The following is a 20,195-nucleotide window of genomic DNA, read 5'->3' on the forward strand; positions in this document are numbered from 1 at the left end:
ACAATCTCATGTTCTGCCTTCCACATTTTGCAGGAACATTTTAAGCTTATTACACACTTCAGCTTCAGCCCAGTAAAACTGTCAAGCACAGCAATTCACCTCTGAGCAGTTTGTACACCAGCTTTCTCTGGCTGCAGCTTCTCCCTCCAGTCAAAGAGACAGATTCATATTCCTCTCTTTTTGTCTGTCCCTGTCACAACAAATCCGCCCTTTGCTCTGTTTACTTGACATCCACGTAAATGCCTGTGTTCACCCCAGTTTGCCCAGCTTGCCACATCCCTCTAGCTCGGTGGGGACACCCTCCCAGGCCTCTCCTGAATTTTGACATCTCAAAGCATCTTGTTAACATGCTAATACTGTCACAACCACTGCAGGTTAAATCACACTGCTGATATGCAGGATACACTCAAAGAAAAAAAAAACGTTCCTTAAGCAGCATTGCAGGTCTAACCTCACTGATGTGTCCTGTCATGTTTTTGGTCACTAGTCAATTCAGTTAAGAAGCCAAGAAAAGAGAGAGAAGTGGGCAGAGAGGAAAAAAAAAAGTGAGGTGGTAAGTTATCTAGCTATCAGCAACAATCAAGTTGGCATTACCTTTCGATGAGGTGAATACTCATCTACAGTGCTGAAACAAAAAGGAAAATCACAATTATTCTTTCCAGCTAAAGCTTAGGAAAAGTTTTAGCTGTAACAAACTTTACAACATCAGAAAGTTTTTAACAGTAAATGGTCACTGCAGAAAGGCTGCAGAGGTTCTTCAGGAAAATCTAAAGGCATCTGGCTCAGCCAGAGAACTTTCCTTTGACTTGCATAATCGAGGTAGTGAAAAGCAATGCTGCCAGCCCATGAGCTGTTGGAGTAGCAAACACAGCAGTCAGGGTCACCCTCAAGGGCACAGCTCCTTCCACTTCCCCCATGGCCAAACCATGGAAACAACCTCCATTTGTTGGAAAAACATGCCAATTAAATATCTTTTATAGATGACATAATTATTAGTAAAATAATAACTCTAAGGTGACTATTCCAAGTTATTTGCTTCTCAGTACTGCAGAGAGAATGAAGGTACCATCTGAAGTCACAGACTGCAACTTCCAAGGGAATTTTTGCCAGCTTCTCCACAAACCATTGCTTTGTCTGTAAGTAATCCCAAATGAAATTGATAGGAGTGAATGTTGAGTCACAAACACTGCCCATCAAACATCAGAAAAAACGGAATAATCTAACCTTAGTTTTAAGATGAGATGATTTGTAAAACTGAATATGCCACTTGTATCACTTATCACCTTACTGAATTACAGAAAGATAGCAACAAAAATAAATTACACTCTGAATAAAAGATCACTAACATAATCAATACTTACTGACGGCGATGCATCCCAAGTATCTTCTGAAATTCTTTCAGGTCCTTCTCAAGAACAGGATACTCATACACATCATCTAACACATTTCTGTATATAGTCTACAAAACAAAGCAGGATCTTAGAACACCTGACAACACAAACATTAAATCTAAGGCATCACATCAGTGGTCTAAGTCAATTCAGGCATTATCCTACTAAAACAGCAGGATATTATTATACTTATGCAAAACCTGTAAGGAGATAATGTTCCTGTTTAAATTTCCAGACAGGTTAATATTTAATATTCTTTGGAGAAACACTCTTACTTAGTAGTGTGTACCAAGCGAGAGGGCAAAATGCTTTTACTATTTTGTCTATAAACAGGAAAATTTAAAACGCCACTTGAAGCTATTACATGAAACCTGGGTTAGGTCAGCATAACACATTCTGAACCATGACAGCACATCACACCATCACCACTTATCCAAAATTATAACAGATCATCAGATAAGGACTTTTAAAATGGCAAATATTCTACTCTACCTTTCCTCACATTTGCACGCATTTTAAACTGATCTGATGTCTCCCACAAACTCCCACAGCTCTCCTAGCTGTAAACTAATACATAAATAAACCTTACTTTTAAGTTGGGGAGAAGACATTGTTGTGACTGAAATTCTAGGAAATATTTTCTCTACACTTTTTCTGCACGTAGATCCTTCCCTTTCCCTTCTAAGGAAATGAGGATCACATGTATGAGCTGACTCACCAAGTTTGCTTTAGTCCCTACATTCAAAGATTTCTGCATGAATGATTTCAGCCGACGACCCTGTATGTTGGTTTTGTAACTACAACCATCATTAACACTATTGCTGTTTAATACTGCACACAAGGTTCCAGAAGAGGAACTGTGAGACAGTGAAGAGTCACATGCCTCCATGGCCAGAAAGCCCTGCATCCAAACAGGTGCAACTCAGGATGACATCACTGATGCCTGAAATGATGTCCCCTTTCCAGTACAGCAATACACATCTAGTATCAAAAAGCAAAAATCCTAAGGTCTCTGCTTCCATATGCAGTGTGTCCTACTTAAAAACCAAAACAAACCAAACAAAAAAAAAAAAAAAAAAAAAAAAAAAAAGAAAAAAGGAATCTCAAGATTTTCACTCTGTCAATGGTTTTTCTTTTGAATTATTGCATGTATTTTTTTTCCTTTTCCTAATAAATTGTATTTCTGATTTGGAGTCTCTCACTGCTTTCAAACCAGAACAGTCATTTAAAGAAGACACATGTAAATCATTTTATATTATAGATTTCATGGCGAAGATCTAAGTATGAAAAAATACGTTATATGGATTTTGCTGTTGGGGCTTTTTAGACACAGTATGTAATTAAACAGTGCTGAAATGCATCACAGAAATTGTTTCAATACCTTTAAAAATTGTTTTAAATGCTCATCTTCGTGTAACCAGTCTTTGTAGAGAGAAGTCCACTGAGACACCAAATGCAAGACTTTTCTTTTCCTACAGGACACATCAGAGTCGTCTTCTTTCCCTTGGTGGTTCTTAGCACAATAGGTGCAGTAGGTTAAGGAACATATAATAAGATCTCAAAGAAACTTTAAAATTAACTGTTGGCAAAGACTTTTCAATCATCTCATTTGCTAATGAAAGGGTTTTTTTCACTGCACTGCTCAGTTTTAAATGTTTTATCCTGTCTGGAGCTTTAGGAGTTTCATAACTTTTGGGAATGAAATTTTCAGTAATAGGAATTTCAATTCATCCTCTGTGTCAACAGGATTTTTTTCCCTTACAGATTAGAGAGATGAGTCTATGAAAGTAAAATCAATTCAAAAGGAATTATACAATGTTCAGTCATATCTTTTCTGCAGAACTGAGAATGAACCTTTGCCCTGCACACCGATGCCAATGTGAATGTCTATGGGAAGAATGGCAAAGCATAACTATAACACAAAAAACAGGCAAAGGAAGTCAGTTTCTTTTTGTCTGCACAAATTATACTATCTGCAGAAGTGACTCTATTAAAATTTAAAAAAAAGTGAAATATTATTTCTACCATTGCTCTCTATTCATAAGGCAGAAGCATTAAATGTCAGATGATACATTAGACACTTGCTCCTGTCTCTTCATGGTTCTTTGCCTTATAAGGGAAAAAAATTGATGGTTTCACCACAAAATTTAAAGATGGGGAAAAAATAAAAAAAAAAAAAAACAAGCAAACAAACAAACAAAAGGTTCATTTAATAGCCACAAGTTTATTCAAACATTGATCCATAGCTTTGTAGCTTATCCAAGTCATTAGAAATACATGAAAATAATTATTTTATCTCAGAATGAGTTAAGACTTATATCCTGTAGTACATGATAAAAGGAGCAGAGACTGCAAAATTCTTTACATTTTTTCCTTGTGTATTCTGTAATGTATTATGCACATACAGCTATTCTATGAATTAACATAATCTGGGGAGGTTTTACATTCTACCATGTCACAGTTATAAAAGTTTATTTATCTTCAAACAAAGCTGACATAAAATTGCATTGTTGCTATGAGTTAGACATCTGTCTCAAAACCAGGCATGTAGCTTTGCTATAAGGCTCAGCAATAGATAAAACTATGAATAAATGTGTGACCCCATGAATATAAGCTTCAGTAAAAGGATATTGCCTCAGAAGGGCCTGGCACAAGTCATCGGTCGTCATGAAAACTGTGTATGTGAGAAGGAAATCATCCAGGAGAGTTTCTGCAGAGGAAGACAAAAACAGCCCAAGGTACAATACATTAGCAAGAGCAGGAAGAAAGTATATACTCCTGTTCCTGTGCATGGCAGGAACAGGATGCCTGCCCTTAAAAAAAAGGCCCAAAGAATACAGAATACATAAACCTTTAAGTTTCAAAAGTTAACAATGTGTTGCTCCTTCAGAGATCAGTCCCTTTACTTATCAAGTACATCCTCAGCTCCCAAAGCACCAACAGGCAAAAGTATGCACAAAATCATTCATCATAGTTCAGGAATCAGTAAGAAAGAGTCCCTATAACAAACACTGCCATCCTAGTTAGCTCAGCTGCACACAAAGCAGCCTTTCCACACATTAACTTGTTCTGGAAATTCAGAAGAATAGCATTTAGTAATAAGAGAAAAAAACTAGGATTGCCATGAACTGTGATTAACATCTATGCACAGTAGTTGAGAACCATGAAATAAATATATTCAAATCTTCAGATGGTTGGTTAGTCTTGTGGGCATCTCTGTAAGTGCTGAGAAGTTTTCTCTAAGGTTTGTTCAATTGTATTAATGAAGGTTTTTTCTCCTTCTGGTTTCTATCAGTGTTACAAAATCAGGCTGAAGGTACTTGCCAACAGACCATCCTTACGCAAAGAAGATGTAGCACGTCATGTTGTCAGGACAAACGGACAGTTTAGGATTTCAGTGTCACTTTTTCATTCCTCATTCCCATGTCACACTATTTTTAGGATTTCCCCAAACCTTTACTGCACAGATCACTGGGGTGAAAGCACTGGGTTTGCTCTTGGGTGATAGGGCTCAAGATAATCTCATGGTTGTCTTCAAAAACCCAGTGGCAGAATAGAGATAAGACCAAGCCAGACTTTTCCTGGAGGTGTGCTACAAAATGATATGGGGAAACCATCAGAGATGGCAACAAAAGAAATGCTTTCTAGATTAAAGTACTTATTTTTTCCTCCTGTGAGGAGGTCCAACATGACATGTTACCTGCACAGTGTCCAACATCACTATATTCAGGGTTTGCCTGTGCAAAGCTCTGAGCATCCTGGTCTAACTGAAGCTGCTTCCAGCATGGGTTGGACCCAATGGTTTCACAGCTCCCTTCCAAATGAAATTATTATAAAATTTTTAAACAAATTTGATTCCAATTTTACTGAACTACTCATGCATGATGCATGATCTAGAGTATTTGGTTCACACAAAAAAATCTTTATTGCAAACAGACAATGTAATTGGTCTTTGTTACCACAAAATAAAAATATTTCTGCTTCTTTCTCTGCTTTTGGGGTGTTTTTTTTTTTTTTTCCCAAAAGGTAAGATTTTCCTCAAGTTTTGAGGGATTCCGTTTGACTGTATTTCTTTTAATTTCAGCCAATACGCTGTGTTTCCTTTAACAAGAGAACAGCTCTGGTTTTTTTTTCAGATAAGAACAGAAACATGGACAGAGGCTGAACAATAAACAAAGTGATTTCAATTATACTGTAGAGCAAAACATATTTTATCAGTGTAACTAGCTGGTATTAGTTAGCACCAATTATACTAAGTTGTGATTTAAGTGGTGAATTTACAACTGCAAACACTAAGGGCCAAACCACACCTTATGTGAGAAAGACATGGCTGAGCCCTGATTTCCATATCCTGAATTTCTCCCTATTTTTTTGTAATCTATTCCAGTCCAAGCTAGTGCTTTTGTACAAGTGTTCAACTGAGAGCATCCCAGCAGCTTTCCACAGCAAGACTGCAATTTCACAATAATTTAGACCAATTTCTGTTACAGCTGCCTTGGACTTTTTCAGTAAATTATTGATCCCATAACTGTCGTGCATAACGGCAATGAGAATTCATCCATGTATCATTCAAAGACAGATGTCACGTGGCTAAACATGGATGGATAGCTGATGACATCCCACCCTGTGAGCATGGGACTCAAAATACCTCCAGTGTCTTTAAAAAAAAAATTAGTAAGTCTATCTCACTCAATGCATTTAACAGTGCAGGTCCAGAAAGAGTCCTGATCTAAGGAGGCATAGGTTAAACCCCTTGCACTCAGAAGAAAAACAATTAAACTCTTTATTCTACCCAACATTGTTAAAAATGGTGGAAAGTATTATCTCTGCATAAAAAGAGTATTTTGTCTCAGTAAATGAAAAGACATGGTGAACAGCTTGTTCTCTATCTGAAAGGTCATCTATTCATTCTCTTGCATGTCTTTTGGATGGTACAATGAGGCTATTTAAATTGGAGGTTTCACAAACATTTGTTTGGAAACAGCTGAGCTTGGAGTCAACAAACATATTTTAGTTCTTTACAGAACTATGTGACTGTGCAGTGATCCTCACAAAGTCAAAGAGATGTTTACAGCAGATTATTTCCCTGATTTCCTAGTCTGTGTAGGTGATATCTGAGCTTCAGCAAAACATAGCCATGTGTTCGGAAAGAAATTAACTCCATGTTGAAGCAAAACTGTGATATTATCAATGAACTTCTCTAATTGTTCAAAGGAGTGTGACTTTATCATAGTAACTGGTGTTTAGCAAAACGACTTTTATGTTTATTACCTGATAATCTGCTTTCTTCCAGTATCCCAAAGTGTTGGAATGGAAAGCAAGACTGGTTTTACTATCATGTCAGTTTCTTGCTTTTTTGTTTACTTTTCTTGCAAGAACTATGTTATGGACATTACTAATGCAATTCTCTCAAAAAAAAAAAAAAAAAAAAACAAAAAAAACAAAAAAAAAAAAAAAAAAAAAAAAAAAAAAAAAAAAAAACACCAACCTACAACAAACGGAACAGTGATGGAAAGTCTGAAACTGTACATTTGCCCAGGTAACTTACAATCAGTTTTAAAGCCCTCTGTTCATCTCCATCTCCACATCCTTCCATTCAAAGTCACATTTCTAACAATCCCATCAACATACAGTATATCACTCAGCCCACTTAAAGTTGCACATATGTATACATAGTGATTTCTTTTATCCTCTAAATGCAGAAGAAATGCTAAGAAAAGTTAATAAATTAAGTTTCCTACAGCTTGTGTATAGGCTAAATTTCTTCAAATTGCTTCTGAACATGTTTAGAAATTTAAACCCTAGAGAAATGTTTTGAACAAAAAAAGTCTGGATTATACATGTGGTCCATTAATAGCACCACTCATCCATTAAATTACTTTAACAAGTAAGCAATGAAAGTGCTTTTGTAAGATTAAATATCTATTACCAGACATCACCTAAAGACTTTACAATAATATTCATATTTTAAAATGCCTGAACTAGCTTGTAGGTATTTTCCTGAAGTCCTACTGTTCACTGTAACTATTTTCTATATTCTCTTCCTAAATGCCCTGTAATTTAAACTCATTCCTGAATATTTTTTCATGTCATAGCAGGAACACAAAACCTGAGGGTGTACTGATACTTCAAAAATAATCTGCTCAAAACAAACAACTGCACATTTGTCAGACACTTTTGGACATTAATATGTGTCCACAAATGATGATTTGTGGTCTTAATCTACAAATGGAGAGAAAGGGTAACCATGAGAGGATTTATTCACAGCATATTATTCATTCTCTTACTAATGGCCACTAAGAGCAGTAAATTTGAATGAGGAAGAGCTGTAACTGTACAATTTGGGCTGACAATTATGAACAAAAGTCTTTCTGAGATTTTTCTGTTTAGTCACATTTGATTTAAGAGTTACAAGAGGCAATTCCAGTCAATTAATTAATAATTTACAGTTCACCATAACCCCACTCAGAATGGCAGTGAAATGCATAACCCTTTTAAAATTTTACTCTGTGTTCCAGTTTCTGCCTAAATTTGTGACAATTTCTCCTATCATTCCTATAGAAAAAGTTTTTCTATCATTTGTAGCAAACAGGGAGAATAAAATTCACAGTAATAGCTGGAAAAGACATTGGAAGGGAAATCTTGGTGCAAAAGCCTATGATGCTACAATATTTTTTTTCTCTTATTCATGAATTTTTATTTAAACTTTTTCTTCTAGCCATCAACCTAACTTTTCTTTGTTTCCCACAATTTTTCTTTATTTGGCTAAGCAACTATTACTAAGTCAGGAGTTATACTGCAGCTATGGAATATTTAATTTCAAAGACAATTTCAAGCATTTTAAAGTTTCATTAAGACATGCAACAGAACCAGCAGGAGTCCCATGGCCTCCTGTTCTAGAAGCTCTTTGGGGGCAGCCTTAGGCAGTAATCTCACCACACCAATTCTGCGCAAGTTCCATAGGCATAAAAATAATAAAAAAGCAGGCACTGTGCTTGTTTGTTATTAAATAATCAATTTGCACCAGCTTCTGCTGAGACAGTTTCTCCCAGGCTATGAGCTCCCTCCTTCTCCCAAGTGAAATAAAGCACAGACACAGCTTTACCAGGAACTGTTAGTACTGCTCCTCCCATTCCTCTGTGATGGACAAGTCCTTCTGCAAGACACATTCAGGGTGGCTGAGGGGTAGAAAGAGCAGTACAGAGACACTCTCACCCATGTAAAAAATCCAGGGAACATTTGCTTTCAGCTGGATCCTGAAGGACCCAGAAATACATCTACATGAGAAGTTGCAACTGCATTGTATGGATAGGGTGAACAAGAGCAATGGTGAATTTGGTGGGGAAGGGGAACCTAGCATCCCAGTGACAGAAAATGATAAAATATTTAGACGAACAACACATTATATATTCCCAACTACTAAAAAAATAGGCAGGATTCCCTGCTGCTTTCCATGTGCCTACCCACCTCTCTAACAGGAGAAATGCTTTCTCTCTGAGAAGACAGCTCTACAAATACCAGCTCAAGGTGATGGTACAATTAAAAAATGACAGGAGGAAAGAATGGGTTTTCACACCAAATCTGATTTTCCAATGGTTTCTTTTCTCCTTTCTCCACCCTATTCTCTAGGCAGGCTATCAATTACTAAGGATTAGGACAGAAATTAATATAGATCTGTAAAGAAAAATAATCTGTGACACATATTTAACAAATCAGGACAGGTAGTACACTTCTTGGTGTTGCCACATCAAACATCTGTACCTTCTTCTCAAACTGGAGCATTTTCCTAAACTACTACAGTGGTATGAGGCACCAGTGGGGCAGCCTCACTTTAATAACTTGTAACATAAACATTCAAAGAGACTGAATCTAAAGGAAATGCCTTTGTCACACTGAGTAAAAGTTAAGTTCATTTGATTAAATGAGATATTTTTGAGGACATCTGGAAAAAGCAAATATTAAAAAAGCTATGCCATAGAATGAGCAAAGAAAAATGTATGCAAACATTCAAGTATTACAGATAGCTACATATGTCTAGCTACCCACCTAGCAATTTATATGTTCACATATTATTTACTAGCCTGCACATGCATCAACCAGCATCTTTAGACCACCACAGCTAAACCAATAGTGCATATACATCTACATTACAAATATGTCCAATAGCTCAGGCTGCATTTAGAACACACCTATTGCCCTACTGCTAATATAAGACATACTGTCCAACTAAGCCAGATATAATTATTCCTAATGCCTGAGTCCTTAATCCCTTTATACCCACAAGAAGAGATAACTTGATGACAAATTCCAGTTTGTCCTGGTTTTCAGATCACACTACTACATCCTGAATAGATTTTGGTTTGTTACTTCTCAATGGTTACCATGAAAAAAAACCCAAAAATGAAAAAATAAACAAACAAAAGCAGAAAAAAAAGCCAAACAATTCCTCCCACTTTCAGTGACAAACTGACTGCTGAGATGACAAAAACCATTCTCTTTTTCATATCAGACTTTACAGAGCAACTTTTCAGAATCTGTTCTTTCCACTCTCTGTAGCATTCCTTTTTCCATGTTCTACCCTTTCCATTATATGCTTATTTAAATACTATGAAAAAAATAAAGCTATGCAAAACAAGACAACAACAGGATTTAAAACATCAATGCATCGACTTTTTTTCTTATGACTGCATGACTTACAAAAGGCAAATTCCTCTATACAGAAGAGTATAAGCATATAGACTCCATGCACATAGACTCTATATTCCTTTCTCTGCAGATTGTTTATGCCATGTACTCTTAGTTGGGGAGAGGGTACTGACAGTGAAATCTGTTAAACTGCAAAGAAAAACAAGTAATCTGTTATTTTGGGGTGAGTTGGTTTTTTTTAAACTTATCACTATTGTGAACCCAAATCTCTTTGACTTTGCACTGTACAAATCCATTGTGAATGGTTGTGCAAGAATTACAGAAAGATTTAAGGGTTTTCAGGCTTGTATTCCACACTAAATCAGCTTATAAGAAAATATAGATAAAGCACTGGAATGCAAGTCTTTATGCAAAGTAGTGATTCAGCTTTCTCCAAGGATTTGCTGGTGGAGGCGAAACCTGTATGGAGACTGAAGGAAAAACCAAATACCAACAATAAAAAAAGAGGAAAAAAAAATTGCCTGAATGAACAAGCCACTGGAATTCAGTAACTCATAAGTGAAAACTACTCCTGCCACTGTAGTGGCAAGCCTTAGTCATGCTACAGAGCAGTTGTGGTTGTCAATATGTGTATGAGAGAATTAAACTTTGAGAATGAAAACCATGCACTGAATTAAAAATATAACACTCCAAACCCTCTGCTTTCCAAGCAGAGGAAATCGCTAAGTGTCCTTCCTTCCTGCTCAACTTTTCTTTCAGAAATGTAATAACTAAAAAGAGGTCATAATATCTTCTTCATCCTCATCATGTAAGAACTTTAGTATAATATATTGGTTGTCAGCATCTAGGAACTCCAGCAGCACAAAATACAAGTGGGGCTACACATGCATTTTTCAAACATCATGGCAAATTCTTACGGACTTCTGTATGACAGTGAAGTTCTTGGGGGGGGGGGGGAGATATTTTTGAGAAAGACAAAGATGAAGAGATAAATAAATGTATTTTAGACAACACAGAATTATAAAACCCTTTAGCCATGCCATTTCCCATTTGTGACTATGGCAAAGATGATAAGATGACCATATGGTCAGCTCCTGACATCCCCTTATGTTAATACACTTACCAGTATTAGCCAGAATTACAAATTAAATAATCATCAACAACTCTGCTCTCATTTACATTCAGTGCATAATCCCTACCTCGCAGGACCAGACACTTTTCTCTAACATTTTGTCAGGCTTATTCCCCAGAATATACTTGGGAAAAAAGAGTCAACTGCTAGACCAGCTGAATCCTTTGGAATTTTTATCCTGCTATGCCTGAAAAGCTGGGATCAATAAAACTAATGCACCTTCTGACCTCATAGCTCATATTGGAAATATTTTTTTAGAAAGAAAATATTCACTGATGGGGTTAGCAACACCATACTGATCAGAAACAGTTATGACATGCATCTCTCACAGTCATCAAGAAAAGCAGCCCTATGAGATGGGGTTACAGCTGGGCAAACAGACAGACGAGCCCTGTGCCTGAGTAAAATGGATGCTGATTACTTACTTTTCTATAGAGAATAAACAGTTTTTTCTATTTTAAATAATTAGTCACTTAGTTCAAATTAAACAAAATGAGGGCTACAGCAAAGCATTTCCAAGTTTTTCAGCCTCTGAGTGCTGAAAGCTCATAGCCTTGATAAATTCTTGTCAAACCTCTTCCTCCCTTCTGCAAAATGAGAAAAATTATAACACACCTCGAGGCAGGCAATGCTACACGTAAATTTTTTGTGTGGTTTAGTTCATATAATACTATGCAATGCTCTGAAACCTTTCAGCAATGCAAACAAAGGTCCTGGTTTGAGAGTTGAGCTGTAATCAGAAAATTGCTCGTTCTGCAGAAAAGGAAAAATGATTTGACAGGAGCAACTCTTTTCAAAGGTAGAAGTTTCTCAGTAATCCGTAATTCCGCAGCAATTTACTAAAAATGTCAGGATGTCTCTGAGCAAAAACAGTAAATGCAAATTGCTATCTGATCTAGCAAGATATTGCTCATGTCTGAGAGGTCCCAGACCTCTCTTTCATTTAGCAGATGGCAACAGTGCTCAGGACCTTGCAGGATTAGCCCTTAATTCAAAATCCAATCCTCTAATGGTGCTATGCCACCATGGACACAGCATGAAGCAAAAAAAAAAAAAAAAAAAAAAAAAAAGAAAATGATGTTGAGAAAGAAAGGTCAATGAAAAAAAAGAACATCAATATATAATTTGCTGGTAATGTATTAAAACAATTATAGTAGTTATGTCACCTAACAACCAAGGCACTGAGAAATCAATGCACAAAGGAATAAAGAGCAAGACATTTCTTTCTGGCATTAGGTTAGAAAACTAAAATACATAAGGGCATCATACTTAACTTGTACAACCACATTTTTTATAAGAGCACAAAAGTCAGAACTAGGAATCATTTCTAAGGTCATCTCCCAGAAATTTCTGGCAGTATTTTAACATCTGCAGAATGAATCAAACACATTCTGTCTGGTAAGGTCAAAGATGCTCCTCAAGTTGCATTCCAGTTGCTACTATCACATGTATTGGAGCAGGTTCTTATTTTGTTGGAGACAAAAAGCCCTGAAACCACAGGCAGAGAGCAAATGTCAAACTTGTCCAGCTTTAATGAGACACTAATTTTTCCACATAGAAATCTGAAGCTCTCTTTTTTCCCCAGGTGGGAGGGAGCCCTGGTGATTCACGTGCAGCTATAATGGTCAGGGTTACTTGAAATTATTGGACAAATCCTCTACGCCTTACACATTTTGAATCATTAGAAATGTTGCCTATAGCAGCCACTCTAAGCTATTGATACTTTTTGTTAAAAACGTGCCTTTGACTGCTGCAACTAAAACACTGACGCTTTCCATGCAATGAAACGTGACAGTAAAAGGAAGTATTCTAACGCACATGTGAAATGTGAAATCCTCACACAAGCAGAAGGCAGACACTCCTTGTTCACATCAGGCATCTCCCAAAGTACTTGAGGAGAAAAAACCCATCCTCTCTTTCCATCGATTGATTATAATAAGCCAGCCAGGCCAGGATTGCCTGGAGCAGCAGGACAGAGGATAAAAGATTTAATGGTTCCCTTTCATATTTGTGCCTGCAGACCAGCTGCCTGAGCACAGCCTGCTGTGATGTGCCCTCCTGGGTTTGCACCTCCAGCTTGCACATTTCCTGGCACCCCAGGCACTGGTGCGGCTCACTGGAAGTTGTATGAGCAAGTACAAGGCAAGGTTCTACTTTTCTGCTTCTGTCTTGTGCAGGAACTTCTTTGCGTCAATGCCATCACCCTCCTCCTCAGGCAACCAAGGAGATGCAATGTCTCCAGCTCAGAACCCCCAGTGACACAAGTTCCAGGTGCCACTGAGAGCTGCCACTGCCTCAGTGGTGCGAGCAGGACAGGACTTTTTGTTACCTGGTGGCAGCACAGCACACAGCCATCCTCCAGCAACTGCCGGCAGTGCACAGAAAGGGCACACAGTGCACCTTCTTTCCCCTCTGCCACTGGAAGCCTGGCCCTACCGATTGGGTGCTCTAAGGTTCCCTAAAGCTGCTCAAGCCTTTTGCCTGGTCCATGAGTCCAGCACACATCCCAGTCTAAAGGGAACTTGAAAATCAGACATTCAGCTTTCAGAAGGTTAACACAAAGGAAGATGCATTTAACCTTTATTCTTTTCATCTTTGCTGTCCAACACTTCTATGGCATTGAAGAATAACAAAGTTTCAAGTTCGGCATGTCTTTGTCATTGCTGAATTGGAAAATTAACCCCCAGGAAACAGTAATCTTCAAATCTAATATTATATATAAACACAAAAATCATCACATCTTCAAAAAATGCTTGTGAGTTCCTAATTTCTAGATCATTGAGATGCTGTAAAAAAGTCTGCTTCTCAGTGACATTTCTCAGAACATGAACCCAAATTCTCTGTTTACAACCCAAAAATACATATATATCTGTATACATATATTTAAAATCTCTTAATTGGCATTATTTTCAAGTTGAGACTATTAGCCCAAAAGGCTTTACTTCCAAATCCACTTGGACAACATCCAGTCTGGCAGATTACGACAACTACAGTATAGTGACCAGAATACATTCTATGCTGGTACATGACATGGATAAAGGACAGGTCAAATTACTCATGGCAGTGCCCCACCTAAAGTGCTGCAGGTCAAGTACAACGCCTAGACTTCAGTGTGCAGTGTTATCCCATCACCTGCTGCTAACTGTTTTCCATACAACCAGAGGGATGGATCCCTTAGGGGAACAGAAATGTACAGATCCACACTGTGTATTTTTTAAAGTGTTTAGCAAGAAGCTTTGATCTATTATTTTCCCCCCTACAAAGCAGCAAGGGGAAATTTCTTTGTGCTTCAGCCCAAGGAAGGAGGTATAAGGAGTATCTTGTTTGCCCCTGGGAGCCAAATTATCATAAATATGCTAAGCAGTGCAAACTCCCCAACATGTGGCACTGGAGCATGTGCAGTACACATCACAGCATCTCTTCAGGGAAGCCTAGCACGACAAAGCCTCCACTGGCAAATCGCTCCCAGCTTCTGTAGATTTGACAGAATTGCCTACAAAGGGAACGACGGCATTTTCATCTGAGCAAGAGCTGTTTAATTTGGTCCAAATCTCTATACAAGATGGGTAGAGCATGCAGTAGACTAATGAGCAGACCGCACATTTCTTCCAGCACAGGAAAGGTCAAGTGGTGGGATATTTTTGGTGTATCGGGTCACGCACACTAGGTTAGGGTCTTGCATACACAGCTGTGGCCCACTGTCATGTAACCTCAAAAGCAGAGACTCACTTAACATCTTCTGACATATGGAGGCAAAAGGCCCAGCAAAGGTGCTGGCTGACTGGGATGCGTTACAGGCTCTGCAGAGGGCAGAGGGGAGGGAGGAATACATCTTGCAAACCCCACAGGACACCCAGACAGACACTGGCATACTGCAATGTCACTGCAGTGGTGAAGGATGCCACTTCCAGCATTTTGCCCAGGGTGTACAATACTTCAGGCGGATGGGCAAACAATTCTCAGATAGCTGAGAAATAATTTATTCAATATTTAACAACACACCTATGATGCACAGCAGAGGGGGGTGGTATGAGGGATGTGACATCCAAGAGAACCCAAAAACCAAATAGGGTCATCTTTGCATCTTGCATTTCCACACCTGTCTTCCTCCCCACTCCCCAGGCAGTGAAGCACAGCTTCACAGTATAAAACCAGAACAATGGGCACCAGAGCATTCATAAGGCAGCTGCATTTTGCTTCCCCGTGTGGTGAATGGGTGCCAAAAAAATCTGATGAGTTTCATGATGTTGGTGTTAAAATACATTGTTACACTAAGTGTAGACTTATTTATAAGATATAGGTCCTTAAATTATGCCCTGAAATTGTACTTGCTACATTGAGACACTCAAATCATTCCAGTGACAGGTTAACATGTAATTAAAGACAGCTTTTATGCCTATTATTATTACAATTTAATGGAAGATGGCAATAAAAAATGCCTTGCACATAGTCTGCATATGTATTAAGAATATCTAAAAACTTCAAACAAGTGTGTTTGTCAGTACAACCCTGTGCTGACAGCTGAATGAAAGTGATCACAAAGGTTCTTGCTTGCACTGTTTAAAGATTATACAGGGGTAAGACATGAGGAACAGATATTATCCAGAGTTCAGCTGCTTGTAAGTATTAAAACACCTGCATTTTCCTGTGGCAGCTGAACTGTGTTTGTGTGCAATTTGGCTGCTTGCAATACAGAGCATCTCAGTGCTACACTTTTAAGATACAAGAGCCTTATTTTGATATTTTTCAAACTATTTACATCCATTAATGTAAAGCATTCAGCATTAGATCCTTGGTTCGACTGTACCATAATTACTCAGGTTTTTTTACTTGATGGCCTTGCTTATTTCAGTTAAATAAAGGGGAAATACTAAGCAATTATAGATGAAAGCACAGTGGGGTAATTTTCTAAAGGTTTATATTCATTTTTGCCATTATTTCAGATTTTTAGTGCTATTTATTGATTCATTCACAAAAAAAAAAGAAAGAGATTTAAAACACAGCTAGCTTTCAGGCATAACTTTGGAGTGGTACAGTCCAGCTTTCTTCCTTTGTATCTTTTTTTCCCAAGTCTTATGAGATACTGTGTTTTTCACGTACACACTGGAAAGCATCTAATGCAGGAGATGCATTCTGTATTCATGGAAAGTATTCAATTTTTAGCCCTTCATCAAGACACCCAGCTGTCTCCTGGACTTCACAGGGCACAGAGGAATCTCCTTGGCTACCAGGTAAACCCCACCTTTCTGCACAAGCATACAGGAATCTGATGCAATGTTAAGGACAAAGGTAAAAATCACAAACTGCAATAACTGTATTAAACAGTGCCTCTTGGATCATCTGCTCCATGACCACGTTTCACCACTACAGCACCTGGTTGTGACTCATGCTCACTGCCATCCTTCATTTCTATAGCTCTTTTAGGCTCTAAGTGCCAGCACAGTCTTCATAAAATGTGCTTTATTTTGCCAGTGTATAGAGAAAAGGAGGCAGATAAGGGCTCAGGAGAGGGGGGAGGTACCGGCCAAGGCTGAGTACATAAACCCACCATCCCATGCAAACAACAGCAATGCTGCTGGCCAGCCCCATCAAATGTGAGTCAGATGGTGATCCCACTGCAAAATGCCTTTGCCTACCAGTTTTCCAAACCCTCTTCAAATTATATAGGCCAACAGCATGATTTCTCGGGATTTTTTTTTTATTAAACTGAGTTGCTTATTCAATTAAAAAATTATAAAAAATTATTTTTTCTTACTAAGAAGCCGTATGCTTTCTATATCACCACTGCTTAGCCCATGGGAAATCATCAATTATGTGATGACAGTCTCAGACTGCAATCACTTTGCCATGGCTGCAGCCTGGTAAACATTTCTGCTAGGTGTAACACTTCCTTACAGCCTCTTTCAGGTTACAAAATAGTGAGCATGTATTTATTGTTCCTAAAGAGCCTGTCAGAGAAGGTAGCGAAGCATCTTAAAGGAAGACTCTGAGGATTACATACCACCCTTCAGCTAGATGAATACTTCATATATAAGAACATATCTTTAAAAGCGATTTTCCATGTCAGTTTTTAGAAACACATCACCGATTACAGTAAACATACAGGAGCTGAAATTGATTCCATCAGGAGCTGCTGTTCTGAAGAAAGAGTAGCCCACACCCCAGAAGGACAATGAAATATAATATGCAAGCTCATTTAATCACTGTATCCAATTACAAGGAGGAATAAATCAGCACACACATGCCTATGTCTGAATTTTAAAAGGTAAATAGATCATGAACAGTCAAGCCAAATGCTTGATTCACAGATTAGCAGAGGAAGTGGTACATTCACTTCCCATTTGAAATTTTTGTTCCATTAGGAGCTTGATTGTACAGAGCTTACATTCTCTGCAGTAAGGGGACACAAAACTCTGACATTCACCTCAGTGGAGTTTGTGTATGGTCTAACGACAGGCTTTCCTGGTCTCTCTGCCCTGATGCATACCCAGGACTCCCCTAAGTCACAGGGGCTCAGAAGAGGAGGTGGCTTTCTTCCAAACACTACAAATAGCAGCACTTTGGGCACTTGCTCCTACCCTTTGCTGTAAACTCCCTCATCCCAGATCTACATGACCATAAGCTCCAGGAAGATCTGAATCCTCTCCATTTGTCAAGAAAACACAGTACAGCAATTTCTTGCAAAGCTGATGGCATTTTCTTGTTTTCCAGACGCTTTTAGAAAACTGTTATCAAATATTTATCGTTCTTTGTAATCAAGAACATAGTTGCAACTTCCCAAATTACATCTTACTAACCTTGGCCCCCTGAACAAATTTCCTATCCATTAAACTATGATGTAACATGAAATGTCCCATGGCCCATTTGCATGTCAAAACCCTCACCCCAGAAGGGAGATTAGATTCTCATTAATAATAACACTATCTGTACTCACACATCAAAGAAAAAAAACTGTTCAAAGTATTTACATAAGCTGCACAAGCAGGTCATGACATATTTGCCTGGAGAGATGGGCCATCATGCTGGAGACTGTAACAAAATTTGCCTCAAGCCAGTGATACTACATACTCAGGAAAGCTCAGGAAAATGCCTTCTTGGCAATGGGAGAAGCCCAGTTTCAGCTGGCAGAGACCTCCCCCTGCCTACAGCTTTAGACTTCGCTTGTCCAACATGCCCAGGTTTCCCAACTGATCACATCCCAAAATCTCCTTGTGTGCTTTGGGGCTTCTGCCCACAGCAAACCTCAGAGGTCCCATGATGGCAAAGGCTCCCCAGGGTGGCAACTTCCCTGGGGAAGGGCTCTGTGCCCATCAGCAGCCCCAGCACTGATGGAGCCTCTAAGGCATTCACAAGCTGCTGTGGCCTAGGAGCCCTACAGAGTGCAAGGAGGAAATAGACAGTGTCCCTTTGCTTCCCTGGCCCTGCTCCAGGGACATCCAGGGGAGAGGACAGCGAGGAGCCCACAGCATGTCCAGGGCTGCCTCCCCACAACAGGCTGGGCTCCAGCAGGCCAGAGGTCTTGGCCTGTCTGTCCATCCTAAGAACCACCTGGCTGGCCCCATGTAGCCTCTTTGTTCAATGCCTGCCTAGTTGAAGTGGAAGTGAGGAGGCATTTTGCCTGCCAGAAAGTGGGATGCATGTATGTGCTGAATTGCTAAATCATCCTGTGGTAGGCTTGATGGCAGGTACCAGGATGGAAATTTTCCACCTGCCACTGCTTGATGGCAGGTACCAGGATGGAAATTTTCCACCTGCCTGTTAGAGTTAAACTCTACAGCCACAGAGACAGTTAACATCTACAGATAGAAAGAGGAGAAGATGTAGTCACCTTATAGGCAAAATGTTTGCATTTGCCCATTCTTGGTGGTTTTCACACTTTGGGGCAATGCTACATGGCCACTGCTGCTTTAAGGCTTTCAATGAAAACCCTTTGACAACGGGGATCTGACAAATGCTATTTGTCTGTGGTTGTTTTTCACTGTTGTTTGTTTGCTTCCAGCTTGTGGCTGTGCATCCCCCAGGATGTTACTAACAGTATCAACAAACAAAATCCCATGGACAAGGCTCCTATGGGGCAGGGAATGAAATCCAACAAGGGTTTCTTTATTGCATTGATGCCGGGGCTCTGAATTAATGGCTGGGAAAGAACAAAACCAAGATCTGGCTTTCTGGTTTTAACTGCAGTGGTTCCTAGAGAGAGATCAACTAGCCCTAAATTCCAAGATATGTGAAGAAGGTTAAAGAAAGGCTGCTTGTGGAACTGGCAGAGCATTGTGGGCAGTGAGAGGATGAGGAGGGTTAATGGCAGGAGGAGGATGCAGAGTGTAGAAAAAGGAAAAAATGAAAGAAACTGAAAAGCAATAAAAAGTGTAGTATAAAAGCCTCCAGCAGTCCCAAGTCAGACAGCATGATTTCTCCATGATTTTATCTCTCATTCTGGCAATTTATATCTCCATCAAAACTCAAGTTCAAGCAAAGGAATAAAATCACAATTCATGCCACTTGCCATCGCAAGAAAAGCAAAGTTTTTTATTATTATCTTCCATCAAAATTAGACCCATCAATGCTGCCACTTTTTTTACATTAATCTATTTTCCCCAAAATGTTTTTGCACTCAGTGTCCTAGTAGCCATCACATTTTCACATGAGAGAGAGAGTATGATCTTGGTTTTAGAAGGATCTCATAAGCTTTTCTGAACTAAGACAAGGTCATCTCATGATCTCAGCCTGGCTTGGGAGATAGTGATGTGAGCTGCTGCCACAGCTACAGCACACATCAGTATTTTTCACCATGTCTAGAAGATGGGACAAGTAATGGATTTTATTGCAGTAACTGATGCTATTCTGAAAAGCTCTTTCTGTCAGTGCCCGCTATACTCCATGAGGGTAACTGATATCTCATGATAAACCTTTGGCTGTCAAAGTGCTGTAATTCTACTCCTATTTCAATCTTTGAAAGCATCAAAATTTACTCTAAAAAAACAAGCAGGACTGTCTCCAATGCCAACTACATAGACTCTCATAAA

The 20,195-nt window shown here is 38.9% G+C and overlaps 1 protein-coding gene across 1 annotated transcript in view; it reads right to left on the reverse strand.

Moving 5' to 3' along the window:
• RAPGEF5 (Rap guanine nucleotide exchange factor 5) overlaps nt 1-20,195 on the reverse strand; it is a 155,711-nt gene that overhangs the window by 32,100 nt on the left and 103,416 nt on the right. The window contains exons 12-15 of the mRNA XM_053955047.1: nt 4,023-4,101; nt 2,773-2,917; nt 1,362-1,459; nt 595-625 (exon numbers count right to left, since the gene is read on the reverse strand). Coding sequence (XP_053811022.1) covers nt 595-625; nt 1,362-1,459; nt 2,773-2,917; nt 4,023-4,101 — 353 coding nt within the window. The remainder of the gene's footprint in view (nt 1-594; nt 626-1,361; nt 1,460-2,772; nt 2,918-4,022; nt 4,102-20,195) is intronic.

This window comes from Vidua chalybeata, chromosome 1 (assembly GCF_026979565.1).
Source record: "Vidua chalybeata isolate OUT-0048 chromosome 1, bVidCha1 merged haplotype, whole genome shotgun sequence".
Lineage (NCBI taxonomy): Eukaryota > Metazoa > Chordata > Aves > Passeriformes > Viduidae > Vidua > Vidua chalybeata.